The 17,984-nt window shown below is 43.7% G+C and overlaps 1 protein-coding gene across 2 annotated transcripts; it reads left to right on the top strand.

Annotated features, from left to right (window-relative positions):
* The first annotated feature begins 462 nt into the window (after positions 1-462).
* Positions 463-17,872, top strand: LOC139542526 (DCC-interacting protein 13-alpha-like). Of its 2 annotated transcripts, none has more exons than XM_071348087.1 (22): positions 463-651; positions 2,157-2,255; positions 4,773-4,832; positions 5,219-5,290; positions 5,636-5,723; positions 5,998-6,039; positions 6,155-6,213; positions 6,343-6,489; positions 6,650-6,732; positions 6,918-7,076; positions 7,249-7,437; positions 13,006-13,048; positions 13,174-13,230; positions 13,440-13,531; positions 13,917-14,102; positions 14,442-14,491; positions 14,622-14,796; positions 14,915-14,951; positions 15,182-15,328; positions 15,636-15,686; positions 15,792-15,881; positions 16,093-17,872. In XM_071348087.1, the coding sequence occupies exons 1-22, from the start codon at positions 598-600 to the stop codon at positions 16,246-16,248; spliced, it is 2,136 nt and encodes a 711-aa protein (XP_071204188.1). In that variant the 5' UTR covers positions 463-597; the 3' UTR covers positions 16,249-17,872. The 2 variants fall into 2 exon arrangements, with proteins under 2 accessions (XP_071204188.1, XP_071204179.1); XM_071348078.1 differs by having other exon boundaries at positions 14,439-14,491.
* Positions 17,873-17,984: the final 112 nt, after the last annotated feature.

Genomic DNA, 17,984 nt, shown 5'->3' with positions numbered 1-17,984 from the left:
GTGTATGTGTGCCGTTCAGAGGGTGAATGGGCAAGGCAAAATATTTAAGTGCCTTTGAAAGGGGGGTATGGCAGTAGGTGCCAGGCACACCCATTTGTGTCAGAAACTGCAATGCTGCTGGGTTTTTCACACTCAGCACTTTCCTGTGTGTATCAAGAATGGTCCACCACCCAAAGGACATCCAGCCAACGTGACATAACTGTGGGAAGCATTGGAGTCAACATGGGCCAACATCCCTGCAGAATGCTTTCGACACCTTGTAGAGCCCACGCCCAGACTAATTGAATGTGGTGGTGCAACTCAATATTAGGAAGGTGTTCTTAATGTTTTGTAATGTTTTGCCTGTTTATGGGCAACGGTTGAATTGAGCCAAAATGTATTTCATTGCATAGCACCAAGGAACCAATGAAATCTGTCAAAAAATACTTGATCCAATCATACTCGTTCTAAAGGCGGGACATCCGCATGTAGGATGAGATGTGTGTGGAGGTTGATCTAAAGGGAAAACATTCAGTGGGAGTGATAGGCTAGCTATTTAATTTCTTATTGACCGATTACAGTTCATATTCGCAAGAGTTGAAATAGCTAGCTATAGCCATGCCTGGAATAGATAAATTACCGATCGAGGAGACATTCGAGGACAGTCCGCAGGTAATCTCAAACTATGCTCTGTATCCTGCTAGCTACTGTAGCTCCCTGTTGTCTTTGTGGTGTGCAAGAGCGCAGCGAATGCTAGCCAGCCATGTTAGCTCGCTCGAGCAAGCGTCAAATAAAGAGCTGTCAGAAGGTGATAGGTGGCCTCTTCAAATCGAATATGTCTGGTCCCCAGGCAAACTAGCGAAACTGCTTCATGATATTTGGCCAGCTGTCAATGGTAGTAGCTATTTTTGCATTATCGGCCTTTGCACCACCTGATAAAAGTAACGCTAGTTAGATAATGGGTTTCTATTGAGACAATGCCATGGCACACATCACACCCGTGTTGTTGACGATATTGAACACATAAATTAGTCGGTCAAGCTACTTGACCGTCCTGGCTCCAGCTGGCTGGCTGGGTGCACCACTTCCTCCCTATCGTGGAGTTGAGTAAACACCGCTACTTCCCCAGAATCTAGAGACGAGGTTATTGGCTAGCTAGCGAGCTACTTCCCTAGCTGCAAACCACTGGATTTTGATGGGTTGGCTTGGCTATCTGACCATAGCTAGGCCTTTTATAAATGGAATTTGGCTTGTCTATGAGAGCTGCACTTGTACAGTAAATGTTAAACGTTCTTTAAACCTAGCTTTGTATTTGTTGGCATTAATGAATCCCTCTTTCAGCTACGGTATATAGCCTAGATACAGTATCCAACAAAACTGCTTGCATGTCCAGTAGTCATAAGAATCATTACTGTCTGTTGCAGAACAGGCTTGTCCAGCAATGTCAGTGGACTGAGGCCATAGAAAATACTATTTAATTTTATTCCAATCCATTCTAGTCATTCTATTTCTATGGCTGAGGCTCTCTCCCCTGACAGAATGCAACAACACATACCTGTGAGACCAGTTCCAGAGTGTTGATCACTAGCTTGCACCCACTGACATGACATGTAGCTGTACAGTATGGCAGTGGTGGCGCCCAGCTACCCCGCCTCCTGGATAGCTACTGGGCATACATGCATTCTTTATCCTGCCCTATGCAAGCTACACAGTACACACCTGATTCAGCTAAACAGAATCTTGATGAAGGGTCGCTTTCCAGGAGGCCACCTCTGATGTGTGGGATGAACACAATAGTCCTGCCCTATGCAAGCTACACAGTACACACCTGATTCAGCTAAACAGAATCTTGATGAAGGGTCGCTTTCCAGGAGGCCACCTCTGATGTGTGGGATGAACACAATAGTCCTGCCCTATGCAAGCTACACAGTACACACCTGATTCAGCTAAACAGAATCTTGATGAAGGGTCGCTTTCCAGGTGGCCACCTCTGATGTGTGGGATGAACACAATAGTCAGAGGGATTGGCTAAAGCTACAGATCTGGGACCAGATTAGCCTTGCACAACGGTGACATAAGTGTGCCATCTAAGCTTCCTCTTTCAGGTAGGCCTAACCTGAATTTTTTCCTTAGATGAGTGGTTCCTTCATCTACTGTCTTTCTCTTCCTGTTGCCAGACGCGCTCCCTGCTCAGTGTGTTCGAGGAGGATGCGGATGCAATATCCAACTACTCCCAGAAGCTCTTCCAGGCCATGAACAGAATCTACGATGCACAAGTGAGTAATAAGCTCTAGGATAAGTCCATGCCAGTTAGAGTGCAGGCTTAAAAAATATATATAAACAAGCAAGCACACACTCATACAAACAGGGCTGTAACCAGGGTTTTGGTGAGGTCCTGACATTTTTGAAAGTTGAGGCTCATTTACTGCATTTCTACACAATAAAATGTTTTTTTAAATGCTATTTGGGGGAACAGCAAAAACAAGCAAAAATTCCACCAGCCATTATCACCTTGGCTGCTGTAGTTTCATTCACCTCAGTCCATCTACAAACACAGAGCCTATTAGCTATACAATTGTAACGTCATACCCCTGAAAGGGGGGAAATATGAGAAATGATTCACACTGACATGTAGCATTGGAGAGACAAACCAAAAACGTATGACATTTTCAGAACTGTATTGTTTGCATGTTGATTGCATGTTGTATTTTAATGTCGGCCTTTAGGGAACATAGGCCACGTGGAGATGTTCATATTGAAACGTATGTTTTTTTCCCCCAAATTTGTTTGATAAGATTAGTACAGATTTTCTCAGGGGACCCCACATGGGGCTCTGACCCCAAGTTTGGTAACCTCTGTTTCCTCTGCTCCCTCCCTTCTGCATGCATTGCAGCCTGCTTCACTACTGGGCACTGCATCAGTGTCTGTCTCGGTAGCCTACTCTCTGTAGAGCAACGTTATTACGTGAACTTAGTAGCGTATTTTTTGCTCCTGCTGAGATAGGCTCTGTTTAACGTTCGCTTTGGCTTCTTACTTCATTCTTCTAGCTGGCTAAGTAATACTAGCCAGAGCCCTTCAACATTATTGCAATATGTCTCTGCTGGCAGCTAGCCACCTGACTCACGGACATATTTATAAGCGACTATTTACCAGTTGTGCACTCATTCTCTGAGATTTGGTTTTTGGTTGTTTTGGGGATGTCTGTAAACACAGTATTAATCGCAGGATGGTTTTAAAACTTCCTTTTGTCCAGCATCTCGCAAGCATACTGTCAGCAGCGTCTCAAGTCTCTAATTGAGCCGAATGCGAGGCGGGGAGTTCATATCACGTCCCAGGCCCCTGGCCTGTTTCCTGCGAAAGGGTAGTGAATGTGCTGCCAAAAAGGCAAATCCAGGAGGCGTAGGCGAACATAATGAATAAACCCCTGTTCATGATTCAAAGGGGCAGGCACAATTAGAACTCAGTCAGATCAATAATATAAACATTCTTAGCTTTGATCAATGCTGGGAGCAATATTAAGATGTAGACCCATCATTTATTTTCTTTATTGTCTGTACAAAATACCGTGCCTTCAGAAAGTTTTCATATCCTTTGACTTATTCCACATTTTATTGTGAATTCAAAATTGTTTGTTTTTTTAAACTTTTTTTTATCTTATCCATCTACATAAAAGATCCCATAATGACAAAAGTGAAAACATGTTTTTAGAAATGTTTGCAAATTTATTGAAAATTAAATACAGATATCTCATTTACATAAGTTTTCACACCCCTGAGTGTACATGTTAGAATCACCTTTGGCAGCAATTACAGCTGTGAGTCTGTCTGAGTCTTCAAGCTCTGTCATGTTGGTTGTTGATCATTGTTTGATAGCCATTTTCAAGTCTCCATAGATTTTCAAGTAGATTTAAGTCAAAACTATAACTAGGCCAATCAGGATCATTCAATGTCGTTTTGGTAAGTAACTCCGGTGTATATTTGGCCTTGTGTTTTAGGTTATTGTCCTGCTGAAAGAGGAATTTGTCTCCCAGTCTCTGTTGGAAAGCAGGCTGAACCAGGTTTTCCTGAAGGATTTTGCCTGTGCTTAGCTCTTTTCTGTTTCTTTTCATTAATTTTTTTTTTTAAACTAGTCCTTTGCAAAGACAAGCATACCCATGACATAAAGAGTGGTACTCAGGGATGTGTTGTGTTGGATTTGCCCCAAGCATAACACTTTGTATTTAGGACATAGTTCATTTCTTTGCAACATTTTTTTGCGGTTTTACTTTAGTGCCTTATTGCAAACAGGATGCATGTTTTGAAATATTTGTATTCTGACAGGCTTCCTTCTTTTCACTCTGTCATTTAGGTTTGTATTGTGGAGTAACTACAGTGTTGTTGATCCATCCTCAGTTTTCACCTATCACAGCCAATAAACTCTGTTACTGTTTAAAGTCACCATTGGCCTCATGGTGAAATCTTTGTAGTGACTGGGTGTATTGATACGCCATCCAAAGTGTAATTAATACATTTGCAAAAAAAAATGTTTTTGCTTTGTCGTTATGTGGTATTGTGCGTAGATTGATGAGGAAAAATAAATACTTTTATTAATTTTATAACAAGACTGTAACTAAATGTGGAAAAAGTCAAGGGGTCTGAAATACTTTCCGAATGGACTGTATTTGTACTATTCAACATTTTTACAAATGAGAGAAATTTTCTAGACCTCCTCATATGTAGTTAAGGCCAAGCAGACAAACACACAATAATAAGTAGTTGGTTAGGTAAAACTACATTTGCTTTTCTCCTTTTCAGAATGAGTTGAGTGCTGCCACCCATCTCACCTCCAAACTTCTGAAGGAGTATGAGAAACAGGTATGTTCTCACAATATCAACATGCTTGCATGATAGAGGTATTGGTGGTGATGGATTTCCCTTTGAACTGTCCGTTATGTTTTCTATGGCACGTTAATGCACTACTAGGACCAGGTGAAACATAAAAACACCGTGTCAATTATGGTATTATCATTAGGGCCCAGAGTTTTGTTTTACAACGTGACCAGGCAAGAAACTAGGGCCTAGTTAATTTTCTTCCAGTCAGGAAATGCTTGCATTTCTCTTTCTCCTGCATCTTCTAAGAAACCCGTTTGTTTAGAACATTAGTAGAATGCTCTGATTGTAGGTCCCTCTGGATAAGAGCGTCTGTCAAATGACTAAAATATAAATGGGATATGAATTCGGACTTTGGCCTGTCTTTGCAGCGCTTCCCTCTTTGCAGCGACGACGAGGTCATGAGCTCCACCCTGCAGCATTTTGCCAAAGTCATAGATGAGGTGAGAACTGCTGCACTGCCCTCATCCTCCTCCTCCCTGTGGCACGCTGCTGCTCACATAGGATTACATTGTCAAAACAATGACCTTCTTTAATTACACTATAAACACTCTCTCACACTGCACTTTAGCTTCTTCCTTCTTTCAGTCCATCTACCTCTTCCATCTCTCTGTCTTAACCTCTCCGATCCTTCACTCTTACATACTCTTTCAATCTTAATTTAAACCCCTCCCTTCCTTCACTCTGTATTTACCTCTCTCTTCCTTCTCGCTAAGCTCCTCTGTGATGAGAGACACATTTCCCTGAGGAGATTCAATAATGTAACTGGCCTTTCTTCTCTCCCACAGCTGAGTTCCTGTCATGCAGTCCTCTCCACTCAGCTGGCTGACGCCATGATGTTCCCTATCACCCAGTTTAAGGAGAGGGACTTAAAAGGTAAGACTCTAAGTTCCATTCCCCTTTTTTTTTTTTACTGTTTATATAGAGATAAATACAGGTATGAGAGCTGGAGACAGATCACAGGGATGACAAGGGCATAGAATTACATATAATATCCTATTAAATAAATATAATTTAATAGGAGTCCGAAGGTGGCTGTGCTGCACTATCGCTAGCCTAGACCAACGTCTGGCACTTTGTAAAGTTGACTAGTGGCAGAATGTGAACAGATAGTTGAAATGGATGTTAACCATCGTTCTCTCCCCTACAGAGATACTGACTCTGAAGGAAGTATTCCAGATAGCCAGTGATGGTGAGTGCGAACTACTCAGTAAAACATGAAAACAAATTATTGTTGTGACATGGTATGATTTCATGAGCCCATGTTGTAATTGTAATAACCACTCATGACATTTTTCTGTCTACAGATCATGACATGGCCATCAACCGATACAGCCGCCTCTCTAAAAGGAGGGACAACGAGAAGGTACAGGGTTTGTCTTTGGGAACATAATATTATTTTTGGAGAAGTTCATTATTATAAGATTACCTTGTTATAACAATAACTGTCTCACCAAATTAAACCTGATATTTTGTGTGCGTGTCTTCTCTCCAGGTGAAGGGCGAGGTGATGGAGGATGTGTATACCTCCAGGAAGAAGCAGCACCAGACCATGATGCACTACTTCCTAGCCCTCAACACTCTGCAGTACAAGAAGAAGATTGCCATTCTGGAGCCGCTGCTGGGGTATATGCAGGCACAGGTACTGTACAGCAACCTTACTTCCTCCTCCCGTCCCTCTCTCTCTCTCTTACACCTTCTTTCTCTCCTCTCTCTCTCTTTCTGTCTATCTCTCTGTATCTCTATCTCTCTGTCTCTAGTATATGTTCTGATCAGCATGTCTATATATCTGTATCTCTCAGATCAGCTTTTTCAAGCTGGGATCAGAGAACCTCACCCAGCAGTGGGAAGATTTCCTCACCAACATAGGAACCAGCGTTCAGAAGTAAGCTTCAACCTGAATCTCCTAGCCCCTAGGAATAGAGATCTGAGATCTGAGAAGATTGGATAGTTGTAAGCAATGGTGGTAGCTCCATATTGCCTTCTGTTAGGCCAAATGGAATTATTGCCATATTGCATGCAGTGTGTTTAAGGCTGGGCATGTGTAATTTTGTGTGTGGTTGTGTCCAGTGTCCGCAGGGAGATGGATGGTGAGGTCGATGTAATGCAACAGACCATCCAGGACTTGGAGCAGGCCAGTGACCTCCTCTACATGCCAGACCCCGACCCCAGCCAGGTTCCTGTCAACCGCAACCTCACACGCAAGGCCGGCTACCTCAACAGACGCAAGTAAGACAGCACTGTCACACACTAGACACACACACAAGCCTGGCAGAGGCTACCTCAACAAATGTATTCAATCAAATCAATCCACTCAAGTTTGTCCATATCAACCTGCACCAGAACAACAACCCATTTTAACCATGTTTTTCCTTTTTCTCTTCTGAATGTGTCCGCCCAGTAAAACAGGCCTAGTGTCTTCCTCCTGGGACCGGCAGTACTTCTTCACCCAGGGAGGGAACCTGATGGGCCAGGCACGAGGGCATGTAGCTGGGGGTCTGGTCATGGACATCGATAATTGCTCTGTCATGGCCGTGGACTGTGAGGACCGACGCTTCTGCTTCCAGATCACATCCTTCGACGGCAAGAAGTAAATTACTACATATTAAAGCTTTATAAACCAGTAATACCAGCTTATGACGAAGAATGGCGCCGGCGGGGATGGCTGCCGTTTTGCTCCTAACCAATTGTGCTATTTTGTGTTTTTTTGCATTGTTTGTAACTTATTTTGTACATAATGTTTCTGCCTCTTTTGACCGAAAATAGCTTCTGGATATCAGAACAGCGATTACTCACATCAAACTGAACAAATAATTTTTTTCTTTAATAAATCTGACGCATAGGATATAATGTTGCTCCCGGAAAGGCCAAATCCCTGTCATTCGCATGAGGAAAATAAGGAAATACAGCGGGCACAGATCAGGGTGCCTTGTAAGAATACGTCGGTGAGTGGGTAACACGCCTCTACCATCCGTTCTTTTGGCCAAAGTGCAATCACGGGAGAATAAACTGGACGACCTCCGTTCGAGACTATCTTACCAACGGGACATTAACTGTAATATCTTATGTTTCACGAGTCGTGGCTGAATGATGACACAGATAATATACAGTTGGCTGGGTTTTCCGTGGATCGGCAGGACAGAACAGCTACGTCTGGTAAGACGAGGAGTGGTTTGTGTCTATTTGTCAATAACAGCTGGTGCGCGATGTCTAATATTGAGGTCGTCTCAAAGTATTGCTCACCTGAGGTAGAGTACCTCATGATAAGCTATAGACCACACTGTCTACCAAGAGACTTTTCATCTATATTTTTCACAGCCGTCTATATACCACCACAAACCGATGCTGGCAATAAGACCGCACTCAACAAGCTGTATAAGGCCATAAGCAAACAAGAAAATGCTCGTCCAGAAGCGGCGCTCCTAGTGGCCGAGGACATTAATGCAGGCGAACTTAAATCAGTTTTTACCTAATTTCTACCAGCATGTCACATGTGCAACCAGAGGGGGGAAAAACTATAGACCACCTGTACTCCACACACAGAGACGTGTACAAAGCTCTCCCTCGCCTTCCATTTGGCACATCTGACCATAATTATATCCTCCTGATTCCTGCTAACAAGCAAACACTAAAGCAGGAAGTACCAGTGACTTGCTCAATACGGAAGTGGTCAGATGAATCAGATGCTACACTACAGGACTGTTTTGCAAACACAGACTGGAATATGTTCCGGGATTCATCCAATGGCATTGAGGAGTATATTATTAAACTTATTGCTGCAGTAGTAATTAAGATGGGGCGAAGTCTGTCTATAATAAAGCGATGCTCTGCCTTCTTAAAAAAAACTATCAACAAGGCAGGTCTTACAGGCCCTAGTTTTGTCGCACCTTGACTACTGTTCAGTCGTGTGGTCAGGTGCCACAAAAAAGGACATAGGAAAATTGCAATTGGCTCAGAAGAGGGCAGCACGGCTGGCCCTTGGATGTACACAGAGAACTAATATTAATAATATGCATGTCAATCTCTCCTGGTTGAAAGTGGAGGTGAACTGCCGGCGCCGACAGAGATGGCCGCCTCGCTTCGCGTTCCTAGGAAACTGCAGTATTTTGTTTTTTTACGTGTTATTTCTTACATTAGTACCCCAGGTAATCTTAGGTTTTATTACATACTGTCGGGAGGAACTATTGGATATAAGAGCATCTTTCTGGTAAGAAGAGGGGTGGGGGGGTATGCCTTATGATTAACGAGACGTGGTGTGATCATAACAACATACAGGAACTCAAGTCCTTCTGTTCACCTGACTTACAATTCCTCACAATCAAATGTCGACGGCATTATCTACCAAGAGAATTCTCTTCGATTATAATCACAGCCGCATATAATCCCCCCCAAGCAGACACATCGATGGCCCTGAACGAACTTCATTTGACTCTATGTAAACTGGAAACCACATATCCTGAGGCTGCATTCATTGTAGCTGGGGATTTTAACAAGGCTAATCTGAAAACAAGGCTCCCTAAATTCTATCAGCATATCGATTGTGCTACCAGGGCTGGCAAAACCCTGGATCATTGTTATTCTAACTTCCGCGACGCATATAAGGCCATCCCCCGCCCTCCTTTCACTGACCAGCTGACCACGACTCCATTTTGTTGCTTCCTGCCTATAGACGGAGACTAAAACAGGAAGCTACCGTGCTCAGGTCTGTTCAACGCTGGTCTGACCAATCTGATTCCACGCTTCAAGATTGCTTCGATCACGTGGACTGGGATATGTTCCGCATTGCGTCAAACAACAACATTGACGAATACGCTGATTCGGTAAGCGAGTTTATTAGCAAGTGCATCGGCGATGTTGTACCCACAGCAACTATTAAAACATTCCCAAACCAGAAACTGTGGATTGATGGCAGCATTCGCGTGAAACTGAAAGCGCGAACAACTGCTTTTAATCAGGGCAAGGTGACCGGAAACATGACCGAATACAACCAGTGTAGCTATTCCCTCCGCAAGGCAATCAAACAAGCTAAGCGTTAGTATAGAGACAAAGTAGAGTCGCAATTCAACGGCTCAGACACGAGGTATGTGGCAGGGTCTACAGTCAATCACGGATTACAAAAAGAAAATCAGCCCCGTCGCGGATCAGGATGTCGTGCTCCCAGACAGACTAAACAACTTCTTTGCTCGCTTTGAGGACAATACAGTGCTACTGACACGGCCCGCTACCAAAACCTGCGGACTCTCCTTCACTGCAGCTGACGTGAGTAAAACATTTAAACGTGTTAAACCTCGCAAGGCTGCAGGCCCAGACGGCATCCCCGGCCGTGTCCTCAGAGCATGCGCAGACCAGCTGGCTGGTGTGTTTATGGATATATCCAATCAATCATTATCCCAGTCTGCTGTTCCCACATGCTTCAAGAGGGCCACCATTGTTCCTGTTCCCAAGAAAGCTAAGGTAACTGAACTAAACGACTACCGCCCCGTAGCACTCACTTCCGTCATCATGAAGTGCTTTGAGAGACTAGTCAAGGACCATATCACCTCCACCCTACCTGACACCCTAGACCCACTCCAATTTGCTTACCGCCCCAATAGGTCCACAGACGACGCAATCGCAACCACACTGCACACTGCCCTAACCCATCTGGACAAGAGGAATACCTATGTGAGAATGCTGTTCATCGACTACAGCTCAGCATTTAACACCATAGTACCCTCCAAACTCGTCATCAAGCTCGAGACCCTGGGTCTCGACCCCGCCCTGTGCAACTGGGTACTGGACTTCCTGACGGGCCACTCCCAGGTGGTGAGGGTAGGTAACAACATCTCCACCCTGCTGATCCTCAACACTGGGGCCCCACAAGGGTGCGTTCTGAGCCCTCTCCTGTACTCCCTGTTCACCCACGACTGCGTGGCCATGCACGCCTCCAACTCAATCATCAAGTTTGCGGACGACACTACAGTGGTAGGCTTGATTACCAACAACGACGAGACGGCCTACAGGGAGGAGGTGAGGGCCCTCGGAGTGTGGTGTCAGGAAAGTTCCTCGGCGTACACATCACGGACAAACTGAATTGGTCGACCCACACAGACAGTGTGGTGAAGAAGGCGCAGCAGCGCCTCTTCAACCTCAGGAGGCTGAATAAATTCGGCTTGTCACCAAAAGGACTCACAAACTTTTACAGATGCTCAATCGAGAGCATCCTGTCGGGCTGTATCACTGCCTGGTACGGCAACTGCTCCGCCCACAACCGTAAGGCTCTCCAGAGGGTAGTGAGGTCTGCACAACGCATCACCGGGGGCAAACTACCTGCCCTCCAGGACACCTACACCACCCGATGTCACAGGAAGGCCATAAAGATCATCAAGGACAACAACCACCCGAGCCACTGCCTGTTCACCCCGCTATCATCCAGAAGGCGAGGTCAGTACAGCTGCATCAAAGCGGGGACCGAGAGACTGATAAACAGCTTCAATCTCAAGGCCTTTAGACTGTTAAACAGCCACCACTAACATTGAGTGGCTGCTGCCAACATACTGACTCAACTCCAGCCACTTTAATAATGGAAAAATGTATGTAAAGAAATGTATCACTAGCCACTTTAAACAATGCCACTTAAGTAATGTAAGGTATGTAAACATTATATTAAGTGCCATTGTTTAAAGTGGCTAGTGATACATGTATTACATAAAGATGGCAAGATGCAGTAGATGGTATAGAGTACAGTATATACATATGAGATAAGTAATGTAGGGTATGTAAACATTATATTATCTCATATGTATATACTGTACTCTATACCATCTACTGCATCTTGCCTATGCCGTTCTGTACCATCACTCATTCATATATTTTTATGTACATATTCTTCATCCCTTTACACTTGTGTGTAATAAGGTAGTTGTTGTGGAATTGTTAGGTTAGATTACTCGTTGGTTATTACTGCATTGTCGGAACTAGAAGCACAAGCATTTCGCTACACTCGCATTAACATCTGCTAACCATGTGTATGTGACAAATAAAATTTGATTTGAGGAGAGATTGACTTCATCACTACTTTTATATATGAGAGTTATTGACATGTTGAATGCACCGAGCTGTCTGTCTAAACTACTGGCACACAGCTCGGACACCCATGCATACCCCACAAGACATGCCACAAGAGATCTCTTCACAGTCCCTAAGTCCAGAACAGACTATGGGAGGCACACGGTACTACATAGAGCCATGACTACATGGAACTCTATTCCACATCAAGTAACTGACACAAGCAGTAAAATTACATTTAAAAAAACACCTTATGGAACAGCGGGGACTGTGAAGCAGCACAAACAATGGCACAGACATGCATACACACACACACACGATAACATACTCACTATACATACACATGGATTTAATACTGTAGATATGTGGTAGTGTTGGAGTAGGGGCCTGAGGGCACACAGTGTGGTACCTGCCTGGTATGGTACCATACCTGCCTGGTATGGCAACTGCTCAGCATCTGACCGTAAGGCGCTACAGAGGGTAGTGCGTACAGTCCAGTACATCACTGGGGGCCAAGCTTCCTGCCATCCAGGACCTATATACTCGGCGGTGTCAGAGGAAGACCCAAAATATGGTCAAAGACTCCAGTTACCCAAGTCTTAGACAGTTCTCTCTGCTACCGCACGGCAAGCGGTACCAGAGCGCCAAGTCTAGGTCCAGAAGGCTCCTTAACCTCCTCTACCTCTAAGCCATAAGACTGCTGAACAATTAATCAAATGGCCACCGAACTATTTACGTTGACACCCCCCCTCCCTCCATTTGTTTTTTCACTGCTGCTACTCACTGTTTTCTCTTATGCATAGTCATTTTACCCCTACTTACATGTACATATTACCTCAACTAACGTGTATCCCCGCACATTGACCCGGTATCCCCTGTATATAGCCTCATTATTGTTATTTTGTTACCTTTTTTGTATTCCTTTAGTTTATTTAGTAAATATTTTCTTAACTGCATTGTTGGTTAAGGGCGTGTAAGTAAGCATTTAACGTTAAGGTCTACACCTGGTTGTATTCAGCGCATGTGACAAATACATTTTGATTTGAGTATGAACCTAGAACTTAGTAACTATTTTCACTGAAGTTACTGAGGTGCTTTGTCTTTGTTTCAGGGTGGCCATATTGCAGGCAGATAGCAGGAAGGACTGTGAAGAGGTGAAACAACAGTTTTAGTCATAATGTATTGTACATCTTATTTATTCATTGTATAAATACAGCAGACAGACATGGAATTCGTGCATCTCCTAATAACGCTGTCCTGTGCTCCTCTCCTCCCTCAGTGGATTGCAACTATAAACAACATCTCAAAGAGGATATATCTGAGTGAGAACCCAGAGGTGAGTAGCCGGCAATCACTGGAAAAGCCTACTCTTACATCATCATTCGATCTGTCATCTATAATTAGAGCTGTGAGCCCTATGGTGTGACATTCCACCAGACAATGCTGGATGTCTATGATGTGAGTCTCATCTCCCACCTCCCTTTGTTACTGAGCTGTTGTCAAGCACCTTTCCTCATTGCTGAAATGCCCTCTTTCTATTGGCAGGAAATTGCAGCCAGAGTGAACCAATCAGCTCTTGAGGCTGTGACACCGTCTCCCTCCTTCCAGCAGAGGCATGAGAGTATGCGGCCGACCACGTGCGTTTCTGAATCATAGAGACTTCATTATTATTAGAGCCAGGAGTTTTTCCTGACCATGGAACTCTCTGGGCCTTGGTAGTGTATAGCCGATAACTACTCTAGCCTATAAAGTGGTTACATAATCAAGACTAACCAAGGTAAAGCCTACTGTAGTAAGTTAAATTAAGACAAACCCTGCTCTAGTTAGAGGTGTCATGATATTGCATTCTGTCCAACTCTCTAACCTCCACCTCTCTGTCCATCTCTCTTACCTCAATCTCTCTCTAACCTCCACCTCTCTGTCCATCTCTCTTACCTCAATCTCTCTCTAACCTCCATCTCTCTCTAACCTCCGTTTCTCTCTGACCTCAATCTCTCTCTAACGTCCGTCTCTCCTGTATAGACAAGGGCGGTCCCGGGCAGCGCGTACCAGCAGTGTGAGCTCAGCGGGCTCTGAGACGGCCTCACCGGCCCTCTCTGTCCTCTCATTGGACGCCCTGGTGGCTCCTGACACGCCCATCCAGTTTGACATCATCTCTCCAGTCAGCGATGAGTACGCAGGCCAGGCCAAGGCTGCGGGACAGGGCAGGTCGGTACTAACTAACCAGGGTTTCCCAAACGGTGTATAGGCGGGACGAGCCCCTGGTATATGTTCAAGCTAGGGGCGAAACTTTGGTTTTAGAAGTGGGGGGAGATAAGTTATTATTTATTTTAATTATCCAGTTGGATTAACACTCCAAACACCCTACCCTATGCACGGAGGCATCCGCATGGTCCTAAAGCACACCGTTGCCTCGTTTTATATCACATTCCAATGATAAAAATGCAATTACAGAAGGTTGCACCCCTGGTTCAAGCTATATTGAAATGAAAACAGTCATATTAATTCATATTTTTGTGTTTCTTTTCTCCCCGTTTCTGAAAGAAGGACCAACCCGTTTGGTGAATCAGGAGACACTCCACCTGAGGAGAGTGAAGGTACTGTCTCTGTCTGTCTATCTGTCTGTGTCAGGTCTGTCTTGCTGTGTGTGTGTCTGTGTGCATGCCATTGTCTGTGTGTGAGTCACCCTCTCTCTTTCTCTTTCTCTCTGTCTGTGTGTCCATCCAGACTCCATCCTGCACCAGCTGTTCATCGTGCGTTTCCTGGGTTCTATGGAGGTGAAGAATGCAGACAGCTCTGACGTCATCTATGAGACCATGAGACAGATCCTAGCAGCCAGGGCCATACATAACATCTTCAGGATGACTGAGTCTCACCTGCTGGTCACCTGCGAGTGCCTCAAGTGAGACATATGCTCTTTAAGTAATGTGCATGCGTTTTGTTTTTAATGTGTGACATAATTAAAAGCATGCTCTTACAGTCAATAGATTTGCCCGTGTGTGATGTTTTGTGGTTTTCAGGCTCATCGATCCTCAGACACAAGTCACACGGCTGAGGGTAGGTCCTCCCTCTCACACTACATCCATTAAAACATGTTTCTGTTTATCTATCATTCTATTCACTGATAGTCAATTATATAATTTCCTCAGTAGCATTACTGATAGGTCAAATCAATCATCACTGACACAACACCTGTCTAGAGGCTATTGGCCTATCATCACTGACACAACACCTGTCTAGACTCGATATTAGACATGACTTCTTGTTTTAATTCTCCCCTCCCCAAGTTCCCTCTTTCCAGTGTGGTGGTGTGTTCGTCCCACCAGGAGAACAGGCGTCTGTTTGGATTCGTCCTGCAGACTGCAGAAGGCAGGGTGGACGGACGACCTGTCACCGTCTGCTATATCTTTGAGTCCAACAATGATGGGGAGAAGGTAAGTTCTGCTCTGCTGTGTAGCCTTTGTTCTAACATGATGTGTTGGTAAGGGCCAGTAGTTACAGGCCATAACTAGGGCCTGGAGTTTTTCCTGGTCAGCCACACATGCAAATGTGTTTTCATGGTTTGGAACAAGTCCTGACTCTAGGAATAAGCATATTGTGTCTGTATAGGGATGGCACTATCAGTTAAAACGGTTGATAGTTTTCATGTTGTGACAAAAGGAAGACATTTGCATGTGTCTACTGTTCCCTGTGTTCATTTCTTGTTATCTCTGAGTGCATGTTGCGTTGTTCTCCTTTCAGATATGTGACAGTGTTGGGCTGGCAAAACAGATCGCTTTCCACTCAGAGATGGTAAGACATGTGAGACTCTCTGTTTTAGTTGAATTAATTAGTTAAGATTTTAAGATGAATCTTAGCTACTCATGTGGGACCTTGACAAATTTTGGGCTGATTCAGGATCGCAAAGCTACAGAGAAGAAGGATGAGCAGGACAAGGCCAAGGAGAAACAGCAGGAGGAGCTGAGTAAACAGAAACAGATTGAAAAGGTAGCGTCAGTGTCCCAGCAAATCAATACATTTCCATACCCAAAAATTGACAATATAGTATTTCTCCTATTCTTGTTGACTTATAGATCAATGCCTATCTTGATCAGTTTTTGGTCTATAATCATAACTGTATTACCCTCTGTGTTCACTCATGTTACAGTAAACTGAAATTCATTGATTAATGAATAAATTAATTTGAATGAACCCACAGGACCTGGAGGAACAGAGCCGTTTAATCGCAGCCTCCAGTCGCCCCACCCCCCCTGCTCCTAGTGCTGATGGGCAGTTCCTGGTGCTGAGCAAAAGTCAATCAGAGGACAGTGATGCAGGACAGGAGGGGCGGGAGAAGGGAGAGTCGGAGGCCTAACAGAATGGAAGGGAAAGAGCTTTCACCAGATACTACTTTGGACCATCAAACTACCGGAAATCGGTCATCTTCAATGGAAGGAGACGACGTGAGAAGACTTTGAGCAATTGTTTGTGTGGTTTTTGGCCCATAGGGTGGTGGGCACAATTGGCCCAGCATCGTCCGGATTAGGGTTTGGCCGGGGTAGGCCGTTACTGTAAATAAGAATTTGTTCTTAACTGACTTGTCTAGTTAAATACATTTAAAAAGTCACCTATGTTGAGCCAATGTTATTTTCTGAACAGACAACTGCACAAGCTTGGCGATGTCTTACTACAAAGTAGTATCCAGTGAAAATGCACAGTTAGAGCGGGATTTGGTTCCTCGGCTCCTCAGCCCTGGGCCTCGGCTTAGCCTCTATGGGCTTTTCTCTGGCTCCTACATTGTTTTACAGAGGAGTTGGACTGCAAATAGACTTTATAACGTTAAACAAAGATGGATTAAGACCCCACTAAACTAACAAAAGAAGAGGAGAAATGTGTGTGAATGACTGAACACTCAAAGAATCCTTCCGGATCTTTCTCATCCTCCATATGTAAATCATGTATGATATACTGGTACTTGTATTCAGAGGAAATGTAGAAGGAGATGATTAGTGTTTTAAGCTTGTTTTTTTTAAATAATCAGGGTGGTTCTGACTCTGAATACCATGGCATACTACAAAACATAGAGATTTATAGAGTGTATTAATTTGTTGGGGAAGGGAAGACATTGCACATGTTAATACTGTAATGACTTTTATAAAATACTTACTTGTTTATGTAAACCATATACATGTTGTCTTCCAGTCAGCTAACACGATTGCATGTGCTTTGGATCCCATCATTCAAGATACCTAATTGTCATGCTTTTTTTCTTTCTTCTATAATGAATAATTACCCTTTCAATTGACCGTTTTGAGTGTGTTTGGTTTCAAGATGAGAATTTAGATCTCTAATCATTTTAACCCCAAACACCAATAATGGTTCCTCATTCAATGGATCAGACTACTTGCCATAGCCCAACAGACCCTGTGCCTGAGGTGTAATGTATTCATCTCATTGGTTGGAACAAAGAACAATACTATAATACAAAGTGCTAAATCAGGGCATTGACTCTTAAAAGGAAAAACAGGATCTATGAACTGTTCGTTTTTTCCCATTATGTGTGTTAATCCATTTTATGTTTTGAAATGGTTTGTGTTTTTCTCAGATTTCTGTATAAAGAAATGCACTACATACATTTTGTCTGAAATGTTCCTCAACCATAACCCATTGCTATGTAAGTTTCTGCTGAGCTCTGACTAAGTTTATCACTTCACTCATAGTGAACACATGTTGCAGTGACATGATGCAGGGAAAACTATCATATCAACCAAGTGGAATTGATTTGACATATTACTGATAATGAAAGTTGAGTCTACTTTATTATCATTTTGAAGAAAGGTGTTTAAAGGAGTAGTCAGGAACTGTTGTTACTGAGATGTTAATATGGGGGACTGCACTTTATTGATGCAGGGGGAAATAGGATCAAGTTTACTCTATACTTCAGTGATTACTGTTGCAGTCTTAAATAGCTTTTCAACAATAAAGGTACACTAATTCAAGGCTGTCTTATTTTAGAACTCCTAGGTTGTGTGTGTGTGTGTCTCGAGACTAGAGGGTGACTGTAAAAACAAGTATATTATTTCATACAGTAGCAGACTACTTTTATAGTCT

This window comes from Salvelinus alpinus, chromosome 2 (assembly GCF_045679555.1).
Source record: "Salvelinus alpinus chromosome 2, SLU_Salpinus.1, whole genome shotgun sequence".
Lineage (NCBI taxonomy): Eukaryota > Metazoa > Chordata > Actinopteri > Salmoniformes > Salmonidae > Salvelinus > Salvelinus alpinus.
The sequence above is the reverse complement of the archived record's forward strand: the minus strand, read 5'-3'. Positions and strand labels throughout refer to the sequence as shown.